Source organism: Anomaloglossus baeobatrachus, chromosome 8, assembly GCF_048569485.1.
Source record: "Anomaloglossus baeobatrachus isolate aAnoBae1 chromosome 8, aAnoBae1.hap1, whole genome shotgun sequence".
In the NCBI taxonomy this organism is placed as follows: domain Eukaryota; kingdom Metazoa; phylum Chordata; class Amphibia; order Anura; family Aromobatidae; genus Anomaloglossus; species Anomaloglossus baeobatrachus.
The window spans coordinates 4,757,095-4,772,636 of record NC_134360.1 but is presented as its reverse complement, the minus strand read 5'-3'; the positions used below and the strand labels follow the sequence as shown (position 1 = coordinate 4,772,636).

Here is a 15,542-nt window from a genome sequence, read left to right as displayed (position 1 = left end):
CACACACTATACCCTCTATACACACTGCACTCCTATACATCACATCCCCTATACACTGCACACACTATACCCTCTATACACACACTGCACCCCTATACATCACATCCCCTATACACTGCACACATTACTCCCTCTATACACACTGCACCCCTATACATCACATCCCCTATACACTGCACCCTGCACCCCTATACATCACATCCCCTATACATCACATCACCTGTACACTGCACACACTATACCCTCTATACACACTGCACCCCTATACATCACATCCCCTATACACCACATCCCCTATATATCACATCCCCTATACATCACATCACCTGTACACTGCACACACTATACCCTGTATACACACTGCACCCCTAAACATCCCATCCCCTATACATCCCATCCCCTATACATCACACACTATACCCCTATACATCACACACTACATCCCCCATACACTAAACATAATATACCCCTATACCCTCCACACATACTACCCCCCCCTATACACCACACACACACGCACACACACACATACACACTATACCCTCTATACACACTGCACCCCTATACATCACATCCCCTATACACTGCACACACTATACCCTCTATACACACACACACTGCACCCCTATACATCCCATCCCCTATACATCCCATCCCCTATACACCGCCCCCCCCCGCTGTCAGTGAGCGGTACATTCGGAGCCGCTCGTCCTCCTCCTCACACCCTTCCTCCCCCTCCCCGGCCTCCTCCTCCTCCTCCCGCCGCCGCCGCTTCCCTCCCTGCACCGCGCACATCTGGCCGCCTCGTCCTCCGCTGGTCCCGGGTGTGTGGTCGCTGCGGACCGGCGGCTCCTCCTCTCGCTGTGCAGCGCCAGCCCCGGGAGGCGCAGTCAGTGCGGGAGTCGCGGAGTCTTCCTGCTGCACCGGGCTCGTCTCTTCCCCGCCATGAACTTCCTCCGGCGCCGGCTGTCGGACAGCAGCTTCATCGCCAACCTGCCCAATGGCTACATGACCGACCTGCAGCGCCCGGAGCCCCCGCAGCCCCCGCCGCCCACCGCGCCGGACCGGAGCCGGCAGAGCGGAGCGCAGGTGGCCGGCGGCTTCTTCTCCTCCATCACCAACGCCGTGAAGCAGACGGCGGCCTCGGCCGGACTCGGGGAGCAGAGCGCGGGGGTCCCCGGGAGGAGGTCCCGGATCCTGCTGGTGATCGACGAGCCGCACACCGACTGGTGAGTCCGCGCCCTGCGGAACGTGCGCCCTGCGGAGAGGGGCCCCTGTGTGCGCGCCCTGCGGAGAGGGGCCCCTGTGTGCGCGCCCTGCGGAGAGGGGCCCCTGTGTGCGCGCCCTGCGGAGAGGGGCCCCTGTGTGCGCGCCCTGCGGAGAGGGGCCCCTGTGTGCGCGCCCTGCGGAGAGGGGCCCCTGTGTGCGCGCCCTGCGGAGAGGGGCCCCTGTGTGCGTGCCCTGCGGAGAGGGGCCCCTGTGTGCGTGCCCTGCGGAGAGGGGCCCCTGTGTGCGCGCCCTGCGGAGAGGGGCCCCTGTGTGCGCGCCCTGCGGAGAGGGGCCCCTGTGTGCGCGCCCTGCAGAGAGGGACCCCTGTGACGCGCCCTGCGGAAAGGGACCCCTTTGTAGGCTGCCTGGGTACAGGGGCCCCTGTGACGCGCCCTGCGGAGAGGGGCCCCTGTGACGCGCCCTGCGGAAAGGGACCCCTTTGTAGGCTGCCTGGGTACAGGGGCCCCTGTGACGCGCCCTGCGGAGAGGGACCCCTGTGACGCGCCCTGCGGAAAGGGACCCCTTTGTAGGCTGCCTGGGTACAGAGGCCCCATACTGACTGCTGGGCCCACTATAATGAGTTGGTGCACTGTGTATCTGTCCCTGGTGCTGAAGTGCAGGCGGCTCCATCATGTGCACATTTGTGTCTATGTATAGATGTGTGTGTAGATGAGTGTCTATATATAATGTGCTGTATATACATATAATGTGCTGTATATAGGACGGTCTGGGTTGGCTCCAGCCTCTGTGGCTCTCCGGTCTTCTCCAGTCTTCTCCGGTCTTCTCTGGTGTTCTCTTCCGGTCTTCTCCGGTGTTCTCTTCTGGTCTTCTCCGGTGTTCTCTTCTGGTCTTCTCCGGTCTTCTCCGGTGTTCTCTTCTGGTCTTCTCCGGTCTTCTCCGGTCTTCTCCGGTCTTCTCCGGTCTTCTCTGGTGTTCTCTTCCGGTCTTCTCTGGTCTTCTCCGGTGTTCTCTTCCGGTCTTCTCTGGTCTTCTCTGGTGTTCTCTTCCGGTCTTCTCTGGTCTTCTCCGGTGTTCTCTTCCGGTCTTCTCCGGTCTTCTCCGGTCTTCTCTGGTCTTCTCCGGTGTTCTCTTCTGGTCTTCTCCGGTGTTCTCTTCTGGTCTTCTCTGGTGTTCTCTTCTGGTCTTCTCTGGTGTTCTCTTCCGGTCTTCTCTGGTGTTCTCTTCCGGTCTTCTCTGGTGTTCTCTTCCGGTCTTCTCTGGTGTTCTCTTCCGGTCTTCTCTGGTGTTCTCTTCCGGTCTTCTCCGGTGTTCTCTTCCGGTCTTTTCCGGTCTTCTCCGGTGTTCTCTTCCGGTCTTCTCCGGTGTTCTCTTCCGGTCTTCTCTTCTGGTGTTCTCTTCTGGTGTTCTCTTCTGGTGTTCTCTTCCGGTCTTCTCTTCCGGTCTTCTCTGGTGTTCTCTTCCGGTGTTCCCCGGTGTTCTTTTTCCTCCTTTACGTTCGGTCCATTGAGTTGGACCTTCGCTCCTCTTTTCTGGCACTCATTGTATTTTTTTACTATTTCGGGGTCTATTTCTTTCTGTTTGGGGTAAATGTCACCAGTAATCAGCGATTTCTGTCTTTCGGGGTCTTATTACCCCCGATGTTTCAGCTTTCAGCAGAGCCGGAGTGGATATGTGGGATGTGGAGGGAACGTTGCTTCAGATGTTACATTATTTCTCTTTTCCTCTTTATGTTACATTGTATCACTGCCGGGTTCTGTAAATGCACAGATCTATGAAGCCCAGACACAGGGTCTGTAGGAGTAGAAAGATGGCAGAGACAGCGGACGTCAGCGCCCCCCGCAGCCAGGACTGTGCCGGCGGCAGCCTGCAGTTACACCAGGGGGACAACTGCATCCTGTGGGGGGGCACACCAGGCATTGAGGGGGGGGGGGCGGGCATGGGGGGGGCACACCAAGCATCGAGGGGGGATGCCGGGCATTGGGGGGGCACACCAGGCATCGAGGGGGGGATGCCGGGCATGGGGGGGGGGGCACACCAAGCAGCGAGGGGGGATGCCGGGCATGGGGCACACCAGGCATCGAGGGGGGATGGCGGGCATTGGGGGGGCACACCAGGCATTGAGGGGGATGCCGGGCATGGGGGGGGGCACACCAGGTATTGAGGGGGGATATCGGGCATGGGGGGGGCACACCAGCATTTCGGGAAGACGACGACACCAAGCATGTGAGGAGGACACCTTGTCCCATTCACACCCTCTCATATACAGCTGTCAGTATTGATAGTAGCATCTAGGGGGTTAATCTGATCCAGTCGGTGTTGGCTCCATTGGCAGCACTGATGTTGCGGTGGTGCTGGTGGTGACACGGGCGGTGCCGCGCTCTGGAGGGGGCTCAGCGGATGTTGCAGATCAGTGTTTGCTTTGGGTCCTCCAGGTGCTGGCACCGGCCCTGTATATACCGTGTATATATATATATATACTGCGCGGCGTCCAGAACGGGAGACGTGACCGACCTCAGACGAGAATCCTTTACTGATGGGATTTAGTTGATCCAAACTGAAAACAAATATCTATTGTAAAGTAAAATATAAAATCTTTCCAGTTATGGAGGCTGCTCCGGGGGGTGGGGGGGGACTGCGGACCCTCAGCTAAGAAATCAGGCAGCCACAATAGTCTGTATCCGTATTCCACGTGCAGCGATCAGTCCGGGTTTCCGCTCAGTATTTGGCTGATTTTTTAGTGGGGGTCCGCACGTTCCCCTCACACCTGATCTGGCACATAAGGCCGATATCCTGGAGTCTGCGCGGCCGTCGTGCGTCCTCTTATTCCAGACGTTGCGATGCCCACCGTCTATGCTCCATGCACAGATAGGGTGATACCACATAGATCCATAGGGGGGCGCTATCCTCATGGGGTGAGGCCTCTGTTTATCCCACCAGTTGGGTTTATGGTCTTTATTGGTACAGTCTGGACCCCGGGTGTAACGGGCCGTGAGGCGCCGTCCGTCCTCCATGGTCCTGATCGGGGCGTCGTATTATTGGTTCCTTATAGGACCAGGTGATCGTCCATTACAGGCGTGATATTCGGCCGTCCTGTCAGGACTTTGTATCACGCACCCAGTCCTGTGTATCTCACTGATCCCGATGATATTGGGGTGTAAGATATGAGCCGTATTATAACCGTTCATATAGGAAGATGGTGGAGAAAGAGGTAACTGCATGGAAATCAAACCCTGCAAATCTCACTGACAAAACAAGAGTAATGGTGGGAAAAATGTAAAATACCGCCACATGGTGCCGATAAGGGTCTGTTCACATGTCATTCGTTTAGTCCATCACAGTTATATGCTGGGAATATTACCGGCAGCTCCGTCATAAGCAGACCGCGGCACACGTAGCGATGTGCTTTATTCTGTTATTGTATCTCCGTGTTTGGGACGGAGTATAGCAGGTTTACTAAACTGTATAAAACCGCTCTCCTGACATCAGTGAAAACTATAATGAAAAACTAAATGTGATTGTGAACTAAGTCAACTAGCACCCACACAGTACCACCCGGTATACCCACACGGGGCCGCCCGATGTACCACACAATACCACCCAATATACTACACGGTGCCACCCGATATACCACACAATACCACCCGATGTACCACACGGTGCCGCCCGATGTACCACACAGTACCTCCCAATATATCACACGATGCTGCCCCGATATACCTGTGTCCCATACAATTCTTATGCCCACCGTGCACAGTGCCTTGGTGGGCTCCCGGATGGTGGTGGGCTCCCGGATGGTGGTGGGCTCCCGGATGGTGGTGGGCTCCCGGATGGTGGTGGCTCCCGGATGGTGGTGGCTCCCGGATGGTGGGGGCTCACGGATGGTGGGGGCTCACGGATGGTGGGGGCTCCCCCGGCAGTGGTTCCCTGTAGTAGTCACCATTAGTATACACGCAGGATTGCTGTCTATAGGGTGATGGCAGCCGGACGTCACATACAGATAAGTTGCATCTGTAGTGCCCCTGAGGCTTCCGTTGCCACAGAGATATTGCACCTCAGCCAGAGGTGTGATGTCCCATCCTGGGTAAGAATGAAGTCATATGCCGGTCCACAGACTAAACTTGCACACACCAATTGGTAGGCATACACTGGGTCAGGGATAGTGGCAGCCACCCCCATTAATGCATTCATGGGGCCATAAGTCCCATTTCTGGTCCCAATAGTGTGGGTGGGGCCTAGTCAGTGGGTGTGTGGGAGGAGTCAGAAAGTGTGAGTAGATAAGGGAACTAGGAAGTTGGAGTCAGAGACAGTCTGTGAGAAGGAGCGGAGGAGTGAGGAGAGTGTGAGAGGGAGGTAGTTACCTCAGGAGAGTGTGAGAGAGAGGTAGTTACCTCAGGAGAGTGTGAGAGAGAGGTAGTTACCTCAGGAGAGTGTGAGAGAGAGGTAGTTACCTCAGGAGAGTGTGAGAGAGAGGTAGTTACCTCAGGAGAGTGTGAGAGAGAGGTAGTTACCTCAGGAGAGTGTGAGAGAGAGGTAGTTACCTCAGGAGAGTGTGAGAGGGAGGTAGTTACCTCAGGAGAGTGTGAGAGAGAGGTAGTTACCTCAGGAGAGTGTGAGAGGGAGGTAGTTACCTCAGGAGAGTGTGAGAGGGAGGTAGTTACCTCAGGAGAGTGTGAGAGGGAGGTAGTTACCTCAGGAGAGTGTGAGAGGGAGGTAGTTACCTCAGGAGAGTGTGAGAGGGAGGTAGTTACCTCAGGAGAGTGTGAGAGGGAGGTAGTTACCTCAGGAGAGTGTGAGAGGGAGGTAGTTACCTCAGGAGAGTGTGAGAGAGAGGTAGTTACCTCAGGAGAGTGTGAGAGAGAGGTAGTTACCTCAGGAGAGTGTGAGAGGGAGGTAGTTACCTCAGGAGAGTGTGAGAGAGAGGTAGTTACCTCAGGAGAGTGTGAGAGGGAGGTAGTTACCTCAGGAGAGTGTGAGAGGGAGGTAGTTACCTCAGGAGAGTGTGAGGGGGAGGTAGTTACCTCAGGAGAGTGTGAGAGGGAGGTAGTTACCTCAGGAGAGTGTGAGAGGGAGGTAGTTACCTCAGGAGAGTGTGAGAGGGAGGTAGTTACCTCAGGAGAGTGTGAGAGGGAGGTAGTTACCTCAGGAGAGTGTGAGAGGGAGGTAGTTACCTCAGGAGAGTGTGAGGGGGAGGTAGTTACCTCAGGAGAGTGTGAGGGGGAGGTAGTTACCTCAGGAGAGTGTGAGGGGGAGGTAGTTACCTCAGGAGAGTGTGAGAGGGAGGTAGTTACCTCAGGAGAGTGTGAGAGGGAGGTAGTTACCTCAGGAGAGTGTGAAAGGGAGGTAGTTACCTCAGGAGAGTGTGAGAGGGAGGTAGTTACCTCAGGAGAGTGTGAGAGGGAGGTAGTTACCTCAGGAAAGTGTGAGAGGGAGGTAGTTACCTCAGGAGAGTGTGAGAGGGAGGTAGTTACCTCAGGAGAAAGTAACAGAAGGAAGTTCCTCGTGTAGATCCTGGGTCTAGTTAGGTCCAGTTAACACCTAAAGAAAGAGAGAAAGGATCCCAGGGCCACGGAAGGACATATTGGCTCGTGGCCTGTTCCAAAGGAAGATCGAGTGGAGGAATCTGGCTGCATTTGGGGACGGTCCCCAGACAGAGGGAAGAAAGACAATTCCTCATAAAGTAACACCGAAGGCCCGGGGTGGTTGCAAGCGCCCGGGGACACAACCCACCACAGATCCCCGGTGAATGGGGCAAGATACAACTGCGGTTAGCCCCCTTTGTACAGGCCCTGTCTGTGGTGGAGGCCGAGACCAGCTCATCTAATAGAGTCAAGGCTAAGAAGTCAGTCAGGTGAAAGGATACACAAAGAGAGGTGCACCGGTACTGACCTCTGAACTACCCGGGATCGGCGGAGGCACCTGACAGTGGATCCCAGCATACTGTGGCAACCGGTTTGCTAGCACCTGGACTCAAGAACAGTGAGTAAAAGACCTTAACTGCAAGCCCTGTGTCGTCTGATTCATTCTGCACCTCGTCCACAAACACCATAGACTTTACCAAGCACCAAAGGTCGCCCCGGGGTCCCCGCTCTACCTGTGGAGAGCAAGAAACACCTCAGCTGCTATAACACCAGCCCCGGAGGCCTCTTCCAGCTGCTGCGGCTCCATAGCTGCAATTTACCACAGGTGGCGTCACGAATCTTATATAAACTTTAACACTATCATCACCCCCAATACCGCCCCATTAACTAACCCCACCAGGGCCACGGAGTCGGGCCCCGCCACCGCTGACTACCCCGGACTAGTCCGGCCCGACACCGAGTCACCTAAGGCTCTGGGGTGGGCGAGTCACATCTGTGTGACTAGTTGGTGAAACGTAATGACCTCTGCTCAGGTCTGTGAGCGTCTGCGCGGCGTCACCACCAGGGAATTATTGTGGGCCTTACATCTGAAAGCAGTGGATCTGTGATCATTCTGCCCGTTCGCAGCCCCCCCACCGTCGTACGGGGGGGGGGGGTCACATCATCTTCATCCATCTTTTGAGGATCCCATTTTTGCTGACCTCATTAGCGCCATTTGCCAAATTCTTGTAATTGTGAGATTTTCGTGGACCCGTGATCTGCAGCGCTATAAACGTGGTCAGCACGGCGCCATCCTTATAAGTGAAAACTATGACACTAGTGAACAAAGGCGAACACGCACAAATCAGGACATCGGTGCCCGGACAGCTGTGCCATGTATTGGAGGATCCGGTGTTAAAGGGGTCTTCTAGTTTTAGACCACCCTATTTTTCATCCTCCCCAGGTCCAGCGCTGAGTCTCCAGTTCTTGTTATTGTTGCAAACAATCAGTGAGCTTAGAAGCTCTGCCTGAGTTGGCGGCACATGCGGCTCAGCTCACTGATTGGCTGCAGCGCTATGAATGTGACAGCATCAGCGCTGCAGACAATCACAGACACTGAGAGCATTAGCAGTCGCAGCAGTAGACCTGGGAGAGTAATTAAAGCACAGTTTGTATCACACTGAATTTTGTACAAACTTCGCCAACTATCATGGCGGCGTCGAGCTCTGTTCAGATTGAAGATTCTGACCCTCCACCCCATGGTTTCTCAACACAGGAGACTCGGGTGTCGACCTGCTGTGTGCTGAGCCATAGGGAGGCTTGGAAGAGTTAATCTGGTTTATTTGCTCCTTTTGGCTACATGTTGTGGGGAGACCTATCACATCTGCTCTCCTATTTATGCTGGTTGAATTCTACCACCCATGCCAGCTATAGCTTATTCTATCTGGGTCTGTGAGGTGTGGAGTCCCAGATTTACTGGTGAAAGTTGTGGAGATTACCCCTGTTGTTTCGTTGCCTCCTACCTGGTCTTGTTTTTCCTCCTGTCCCGTCCATCCCTGGGGGAGGAGGAATTGGATCAGGACTAGTTAGGAGCAAGGCCAGGAAGGAGCCTGGCAACTCCACCATTAGGAGTATCCTGGAGATTGGGGATAGCATAGGGTCCCCCAGCTTGAGGAACAGCTGAAGAGCCCCGGTTCCCCGCTATTCCAGAGTCATTGTGACAGTTTTTGTTAGTTATGATGAACTGTATCCGGGGGTGCAGGGGTTTCTGAAACTGGAAAACCTCTTAAACTCAGTTCTGCAGCCCCCGCGTTCTCAGGGTTGGTGGGGTCTCCAGAGGTCGGCGTTCTTCCAGTTGTATATGGTCATTTTGCAGGTTTTTTTTTTGTAATTTTCCTTGAGACAGACGTTGTGTACATATAATATATGTGGTTTGGGGATAATTCTCTAGCAGCATGAAATAACACTCAGGCGGCTCCATGTGGTCGGGCTGATGTATTCGAGGGGTCTCCCGTGTGATCAGCTGCCAGGAACTTTTTCTTCTTTCTTTTTTTTTCTTTGCCGTTGTCGCCGCTCTCTTGTCTCTCTTTGCCGTTGTTGCCGCCCTCTTGTCTCTTTGCCGTTGTTGCCGCCCTCTTGTCTCTTTGCCGTTGTTGCCGCCCTCTTGTCTCTTTGCCGCTGTCGCCGCCCTCTTGTCTCTTTGCCGCTGTCGCCGCCCTCTTGTCTCTCTTTGCCGTTGTCGCCGCCCTCTTGTTTCTTTGCTGTTGTCGCCGCCCTCTTGTCTCTGTTTGCCGTTGCTGCCCTCTTGTCTCTCTTAGCCGCCGTCGCCGTCCTCCTTGCTGGGTGTGGATGAAGCGGTCCTGCTGCAGATGCCGGTGTTCTTTCCGATGTGTACGGCCATCTTTATTATCTGGTAAGATCACTGCACCGTCCCCGGTGTATATAGCGGGTGGTGCGTGCACAAGGCAGGGTTACCGCAATCTGGTAAGATCTCTGCACCGTCCCCGGTGTATATAGCGGGTGGTGCGGGCACAAGGCAGGGTTACCGCAATCTGGTAAGATCTCTGCACCGTTCCCGGTGTATATAGCGGTGGTGCGTGCACAAGGCAGGGTTACCGCAATCTGGTAAGATCACTGCACTGTCCCCGGTCTATATAGCGGTGGTGCGTGCACAAGGCAGGGTTACCGCAATCTGGTAAGATCTCTGCACCGTCCCCGGTGTATATAGCGGGTGGTGCGGGCACAAGGCAGGGTTACCGCAATCTGGTAAGATCTCTGCACCGTCCCCGGTGTATATAGCGGCGGTGCATGCACAAGGCAGGGTTACCGCAATCTGGTAAGATCTCTGCACCGTCCCCGGTGTATATAGCGGAGGTGCGGGCACAAGGCAGGGTTACCGCAATCTGGTAAGATCTCTGCACCGTCCCCGGTGTATATAGCGGCGGTGCATGCACAAGGCAGGGTTACCGCAATCTGGTAAGATCTCTGCACCGTCCCCGGTGTATATAGCGGTGGTGCATGCACAAGGCAGGGTTACCGCAATCTGGTAAGATCTCTGCACCGTCCCCGGTGTATATAGCGGGTGGTGCGGGCACAAGGCAGGGTTACCGCAATCTGGTAAGATCTCTGCACCGTCCCCGGTGTATATAGCGGTGGTGCGTGCACAAGGCAGGGTTACCGCAATCTGGTAAGATCTCTGCACCGTCCCCGGTGTATATAGCGGGTGGTGCGGGCACAAGGCAGGGTTACCGCAATCTGGTAAGATCACTGCACTGTCCCCGGTGTATATAGCGGTGGTGCATGCACAAGGCAGGGTTACCGCAATCTGGTAAGATCTCTGCACCGTCCCCGGTGTATATAGCAGTGGTGCGGGCACAAGGCAGGGTTACCGCAATCTGGTAAGATCACTGCACTGTCCCCGGTGTATATAGCGGTGGTGCGGGCACAAGGCAGGGTTACCGCAATCTGGTAAGATCTCTGCACCGTCCCCGGTGTATATAGCGGTGGTGCGGGCACAAGGCAGGGTTACCGCAATCTGGTAAGATCACTGCACTGTCCCCGGTGTATATAGCGGTGGTGCGGGCACAAGGCAGGGTTACCGCAATCTGGTAAGATCTCTGCACCGTCCCCGGTGTATATAGCGGTGGTGCGGGCACAAGGCAGGGTTACCGCAATCTGGTAAGATCACTGCACTGTCCCCGGTGTATATAGCGGTGGTGCGGGCACAAGGCAGGGTTACCGCAATCTGGTAAGATCACTGCACTGTCCCCGGTGTATATAGCAGTGGTGCGGGCACAAGGCAGGGTTACCGCAATCTGGTAAGATCACTGCACTGTCCCCTGTGTATATAGCAGTGGTGCGGGCACAAGGCAGGGTTACCGCAATCTGGTAAGATCTCTGCACCGTCCCCGGTGTATATAGCGGCGGTGCATGCACAAGGCAGGGTTACCGCAATCTGGTAAGATCTCTGCATCGTCCCCGGTGTATATAGCGGTGGTGCGGGCACAAGGCAGGGTTACCGCAATCTGGTAAGATCACTGCACTGTCCCCGGTGTATATAGCGGTGGTGCATGCACAAGGCAGGGTTACCGCAATCTGGTAAGATCTCTGCATCGTCCCCGGTGTATATAGCGGGTGGTGCGGGCACAAGGCAGGGTTACCGCAATCTGGTAAGATCTCTGCACCGTCCCCGGTGTATATAGCGGTGGTGCGTGCACAAGGCAGGGTTACCGCAATCTGGTAAGATCTCTGCACCGTCCCCGGTGTATATAGCGGGTGGTGCGGGCACAAGGCAGGGTTACCGCAATCTGGTAAGATCACTGCACTGTCCCCGGTGTATATAGCGGTGGTGCATGCACAAGGCAGGGTTACCGCAATCTGGTAAGATCTCTGCACCGTCCCCGGTGTATATAGCGGTGGTGCGGGCACAAGGCAGGGTTACCGCAATCTGGTAAGATCACTGCACTGTCCCCGGTGTATATAGCGGTGGTGCGGGCACAAGGCAGGGTTACCGCAATCTGGTAAGATCACTGCACTGTCCCCGGTGTATATAGCAGTGGTGCGGGCACAAGGCAGGGTTACCGCAATCTGGTAAGATCTCTGCACCGTCCCCGGTGTATATAGCGGCGGTGCATGCACAAGGCAGGGTTACCGCAATCTGGTAAGATCTCTGCATCGTCCCCGGTGTATATAGCGGTGGTGCGGGCACAAGGCAGGGTTACCGCAATCTGGTAAGATCACTGCACTGTCCCCGGTGTATATAGCGGTGGTGCATGCACAAGGCAGGGTTACCGCAATCTGGTAAGATCTCTGCATCGTCCCCGGTGTATATAGCGGTGGTGCGGGTACAAGGCAGGGTTACTGCAATCTGGTAAGATCTCTGCATCGTCCCCGGTGTATATAGCGGTGGTGCGGGTACAAGGCAGGGTTACCGCAATCTGGTAAGATCTCTGCACCGTCCCCGGTGTATATAGCGGTGGTGCATGCACAAGGCAGGGTTACCGCAATCTGGTAAGATCTCTGCATCGTCCCCGGTGTATATAGCGGTGGTGCATGCACAAGGCAGGGTTACCGCAATCTGGTAAGATCTCTGCATCGTCCCCGGTGTATATAGCGGTGGTGCGGGTACAAGGCAGGGGTTACTGCGGCGCTGCGGCTGCACATGATAATGTTGTGAAGTTTCGCTCATATCCAGAAGGCCGCACCTCCCTACACTAATGACTGGTGACGTTGGGTCGGTCACACTCGGGGATCCTCTCCAGACGCGGTCACAATTAATCACATCCGTTGCGAGATCCGAGATTTAGTTGCACTTTTTTGTGTGTAAATCATTTGATGCTCAAAACGGCTGCAAACCCCTCATTTCTCCTGTGACTTGTCGCATTGTTCCCCCGGACACAGGAGCGGCTCGGATCGCCCCGGCCACGTCACAAATTCAATCTCCAAGCGGAATCCTCTATGGATTCTCTGTCCTGAGATGGGGACAGACTCAGCGCTGCAGACGGCAGGTGACCGTCCAGGACAGGGACAGGCGCAGCGCTGCAGACGGCAGGTGACCGCCCAGGACAGGGACAGGCGCAGCGCTGCAGACGGCAGGTGACCGCCCAGGACAGGGACAGGCGCAGCGCTGCAGACGGCAGGTGACCGTCCAGGACAGGGACAGGCGCAGCGCTGCAGGCGGCAGGTGACTGTCCAGGACAGGGACAGGCGCAGCGCTGCAGACGGCAGGTGACCGTCCAGGACAGGGACAGGCGCAGCGCTGCAGACGGCAGGTGACCGTCCAGGACAGGGACAGGCGCAGCGCTGCAGGCGGCAGGTGACCGCCCAGGACAGGGACAGGCGCAGCGCTGCAAACAGCAGGTGACCGCCCAGGACAGGGACAGACACAGCGCTGCAGACGGCAGGTGACCGTCCAGGACAGGGACAGACGCAGCGCTGCTTCTGCTGCAGCCTTTACATAACATGATCATGTTCCTCTTGTTACTGACTGTTCTACCTGAGTTTGATGAGCTCGATGTACACGGCGTTCATGGCTACCGTCATATGCATCCAATCTACGGATCTCCATTCTGGCTGCATCCAGCCTGGTCCTAATAAAGCAGAGAGTTTTCACTTCTGTGCCACCATCCTCTGGTCAGTATTCTCTGCCTCTCCCCCATTCTCTGCCCCCCGTCCTCTGCTGTCGCCATCCTCTGACCCCCCCCATTCTTTGCCTCCTGTACATCATCTGACCTCCCATCCTCTGCTCCTCCATCCTCTGTTCCCTCCTCCCCATCCTCTGTTCCCTCCCCCCCATCCTCTGTTTCCTTTCCCCCTTCCTCTGCTCCCGCCATCCTCTGCCTCCGCTATCCTTTGCCCACCATCCTCTGCCTCTGCTATCCTTTGCCCGCCATTCTCTGCTTCCTCCTGCCATCCTCTGCTTCCTCCTGCCATCCTCTGCTCCATCCTGCCATCCTCTGCTCCCTCCTGCCATCCTCTGCTTCCTCCTGCCATCCTCTGCTCCCTCCTGCCATCCTCTGCTCCCTCCTGCCATCCTCTGCTCCCTCCTGCCATCCTCTGCTCCCTCCTGCCATCCTCTGCTCCCTCCTGCCATCCTCTGCTCCCTCCTGCCATCCTCTGCTCCCTCCTGCCATCCTCTGCTTCCTCCTGCCATCCTCTGCTTCCTCCTGCCATCCTCTGCTTCCTCCTGCTATCCTCTGCTCCCTCCTGCCATCCTCTGCTCCCTCCTGCCATCCTCTGCCTTCGCTATCCTTTGCCTGCCATCCTCTGCTCCCTCCTGCCATCCTCTGCTCCCTCCTGCCATCCTCTGCCTCCGCTATCCTTTGCCCGCCATCCTCTGCTCCCTCCTGCCATCCTCTGCTCCCTCCTGCCATCCTCTGCCTCCGCTATCCTTTGCCCGCCATCCTTTGCTCCCTCCTGCCATCCTCTGCTCCCTCCTGCCATCCTCTGCCTCCGCTATCCTTTGCCCGCCATCCTTTGCTCCCTCCTGCCATCCTCTGCTCCCTCCTGCTATCCTCTGCTCCCTCCTGCCATCCTCTGCTCCCTCCTGCCATCCTCTGCCTCCGCTATCCTTTGCCTGCCATCCTCTGCTCCCTCCTGCCATCCTCTGCTCCCTCCTGCCATCCTCTGCTCCCTCCTGCCATCCTCTGCTCCCTCCTGCCATCCTCTGCCTCCGCTATCCTTTGCCCGCCATCCTCTGCTCCCTCCTGCCATCCTCTGCTCCCTTTCCCCCTTCCTCTGCTCCCTCCCGCCATCCTCTGCCATCGCCATCCTCTGCTCCCTCCCCCCAATCCTCTGTTCCCTTTCCCCCTTCCTCTGCTCCCGCCATCCTCTGCCTCCGCTATCCTTTGCCTGCCATCCTCTGTTCCCGCCATCCTCTGCCCGCCATCCTGCGCTGTTTTGGCACTTAGTAGTGTCATACTTTTAGTAATACCAATGGCCGGGTACTTCTCACCCAGCATCATCTTTTGGGGGCGCAGAGACGATCAGTTGATGGTCGGCCGATTCCACAGAATTCGGTGGCTTCCGCCATCTTTCATCTCGTGGTGTTGGTTTTTAGCTGTGAATGTCGCGGTTGTGCGTTTCGGTGCTCACCATTCATTGCTTTGTCCTTTTTTCATTATTTTCTATTTGTCTAGACCTGTGTACGTTATCAGGATCGTCCATTTGCTGCGTTTATACGTCATGGTGATGACTCTGCCCGGGAGTCGCCTTTTTTACCCAATTTCTTGTTCCGGTTGTAGGAGGATCCATGTTTTAACACTTTGAGGCAGAACGATTGGCGCTCAATGAGCACGGAAGCCTTGTCCACACCGCAGCCCTATAACCCTGGACACTTGTAGACACGAGTGCGGAGATGTTCATCGTGCTGCGCGTGCTCCGCTCTGAAAGCCGCCGTGTTTCTTATTGTAACACAGACCCTGGTTTTCTGAATGGTTCCATGTTGTTGTTGGCTGGTGCCGCGCTCTTCTGGCCGCCCGGGCTGATGGCAATGATGCAGTTATGTGATATTGTGCAGAATGTGCTCCAGATCCACAGACGCAACGTTCCCGGTTCCAGCTGCAGACACAGGAATCAGGGACATGAGCGGAAACTTGTCACAATCCCAAAGTCAAGTCCACACAACCTTGGTGACACTTGGGCATTGATGAGGTCCTTATTAACTCTTCCCATGGATGAAATGTTCTCCATTGTTACCGCCAAACAATTCATTTATGATAATGCTCAGATCTGGCGGCTTCGTGGGTTATCAGGGCCAGGAGGGCTTGTCTGACAAGCGCTTGCAGGCAATACAAGCGGTTTCCAGTAAGCCTGATGGCACTGCTGCTTCCCTGGAGATGTCCCGGAGTAAAGAAGTCCTCCAATTAGTGTCTGGAGGACATGATGGAACAATCATGCCTTTAATGATCGATCGGAGATCATCAGTGGGGAGAACGTGGGGCGGACGCCCCCCATCTTCAGTGGAAAGGTGCACAA

At 55.9% G+C, this 15,542-nt stretch overlaps 1 protein-coding gene across 1 annotated transcript in view; it reads left to right on the top strand.

The window, feature by feature from the left end:
* Positions 1 to 728: 728 nt before the first annotated feature.
* Positions 729 to 15,542, top strand: part of SYN2 (synapsin II) — a 347,187-nt gene continuing 332,373 nt past the window's right edge. The window contains exon 1 of the mRNA XM_075321261.1: positions 729 to 1,229. Coding sequence (XP_075177376.1) covers positions 946 to 1,229 — 284 coding nt within the window. The 5' untranslated portion in view covers positions 729 to 945. The remainder of the gene's footprint in view (positions 1,230 to 15,542) is intronic.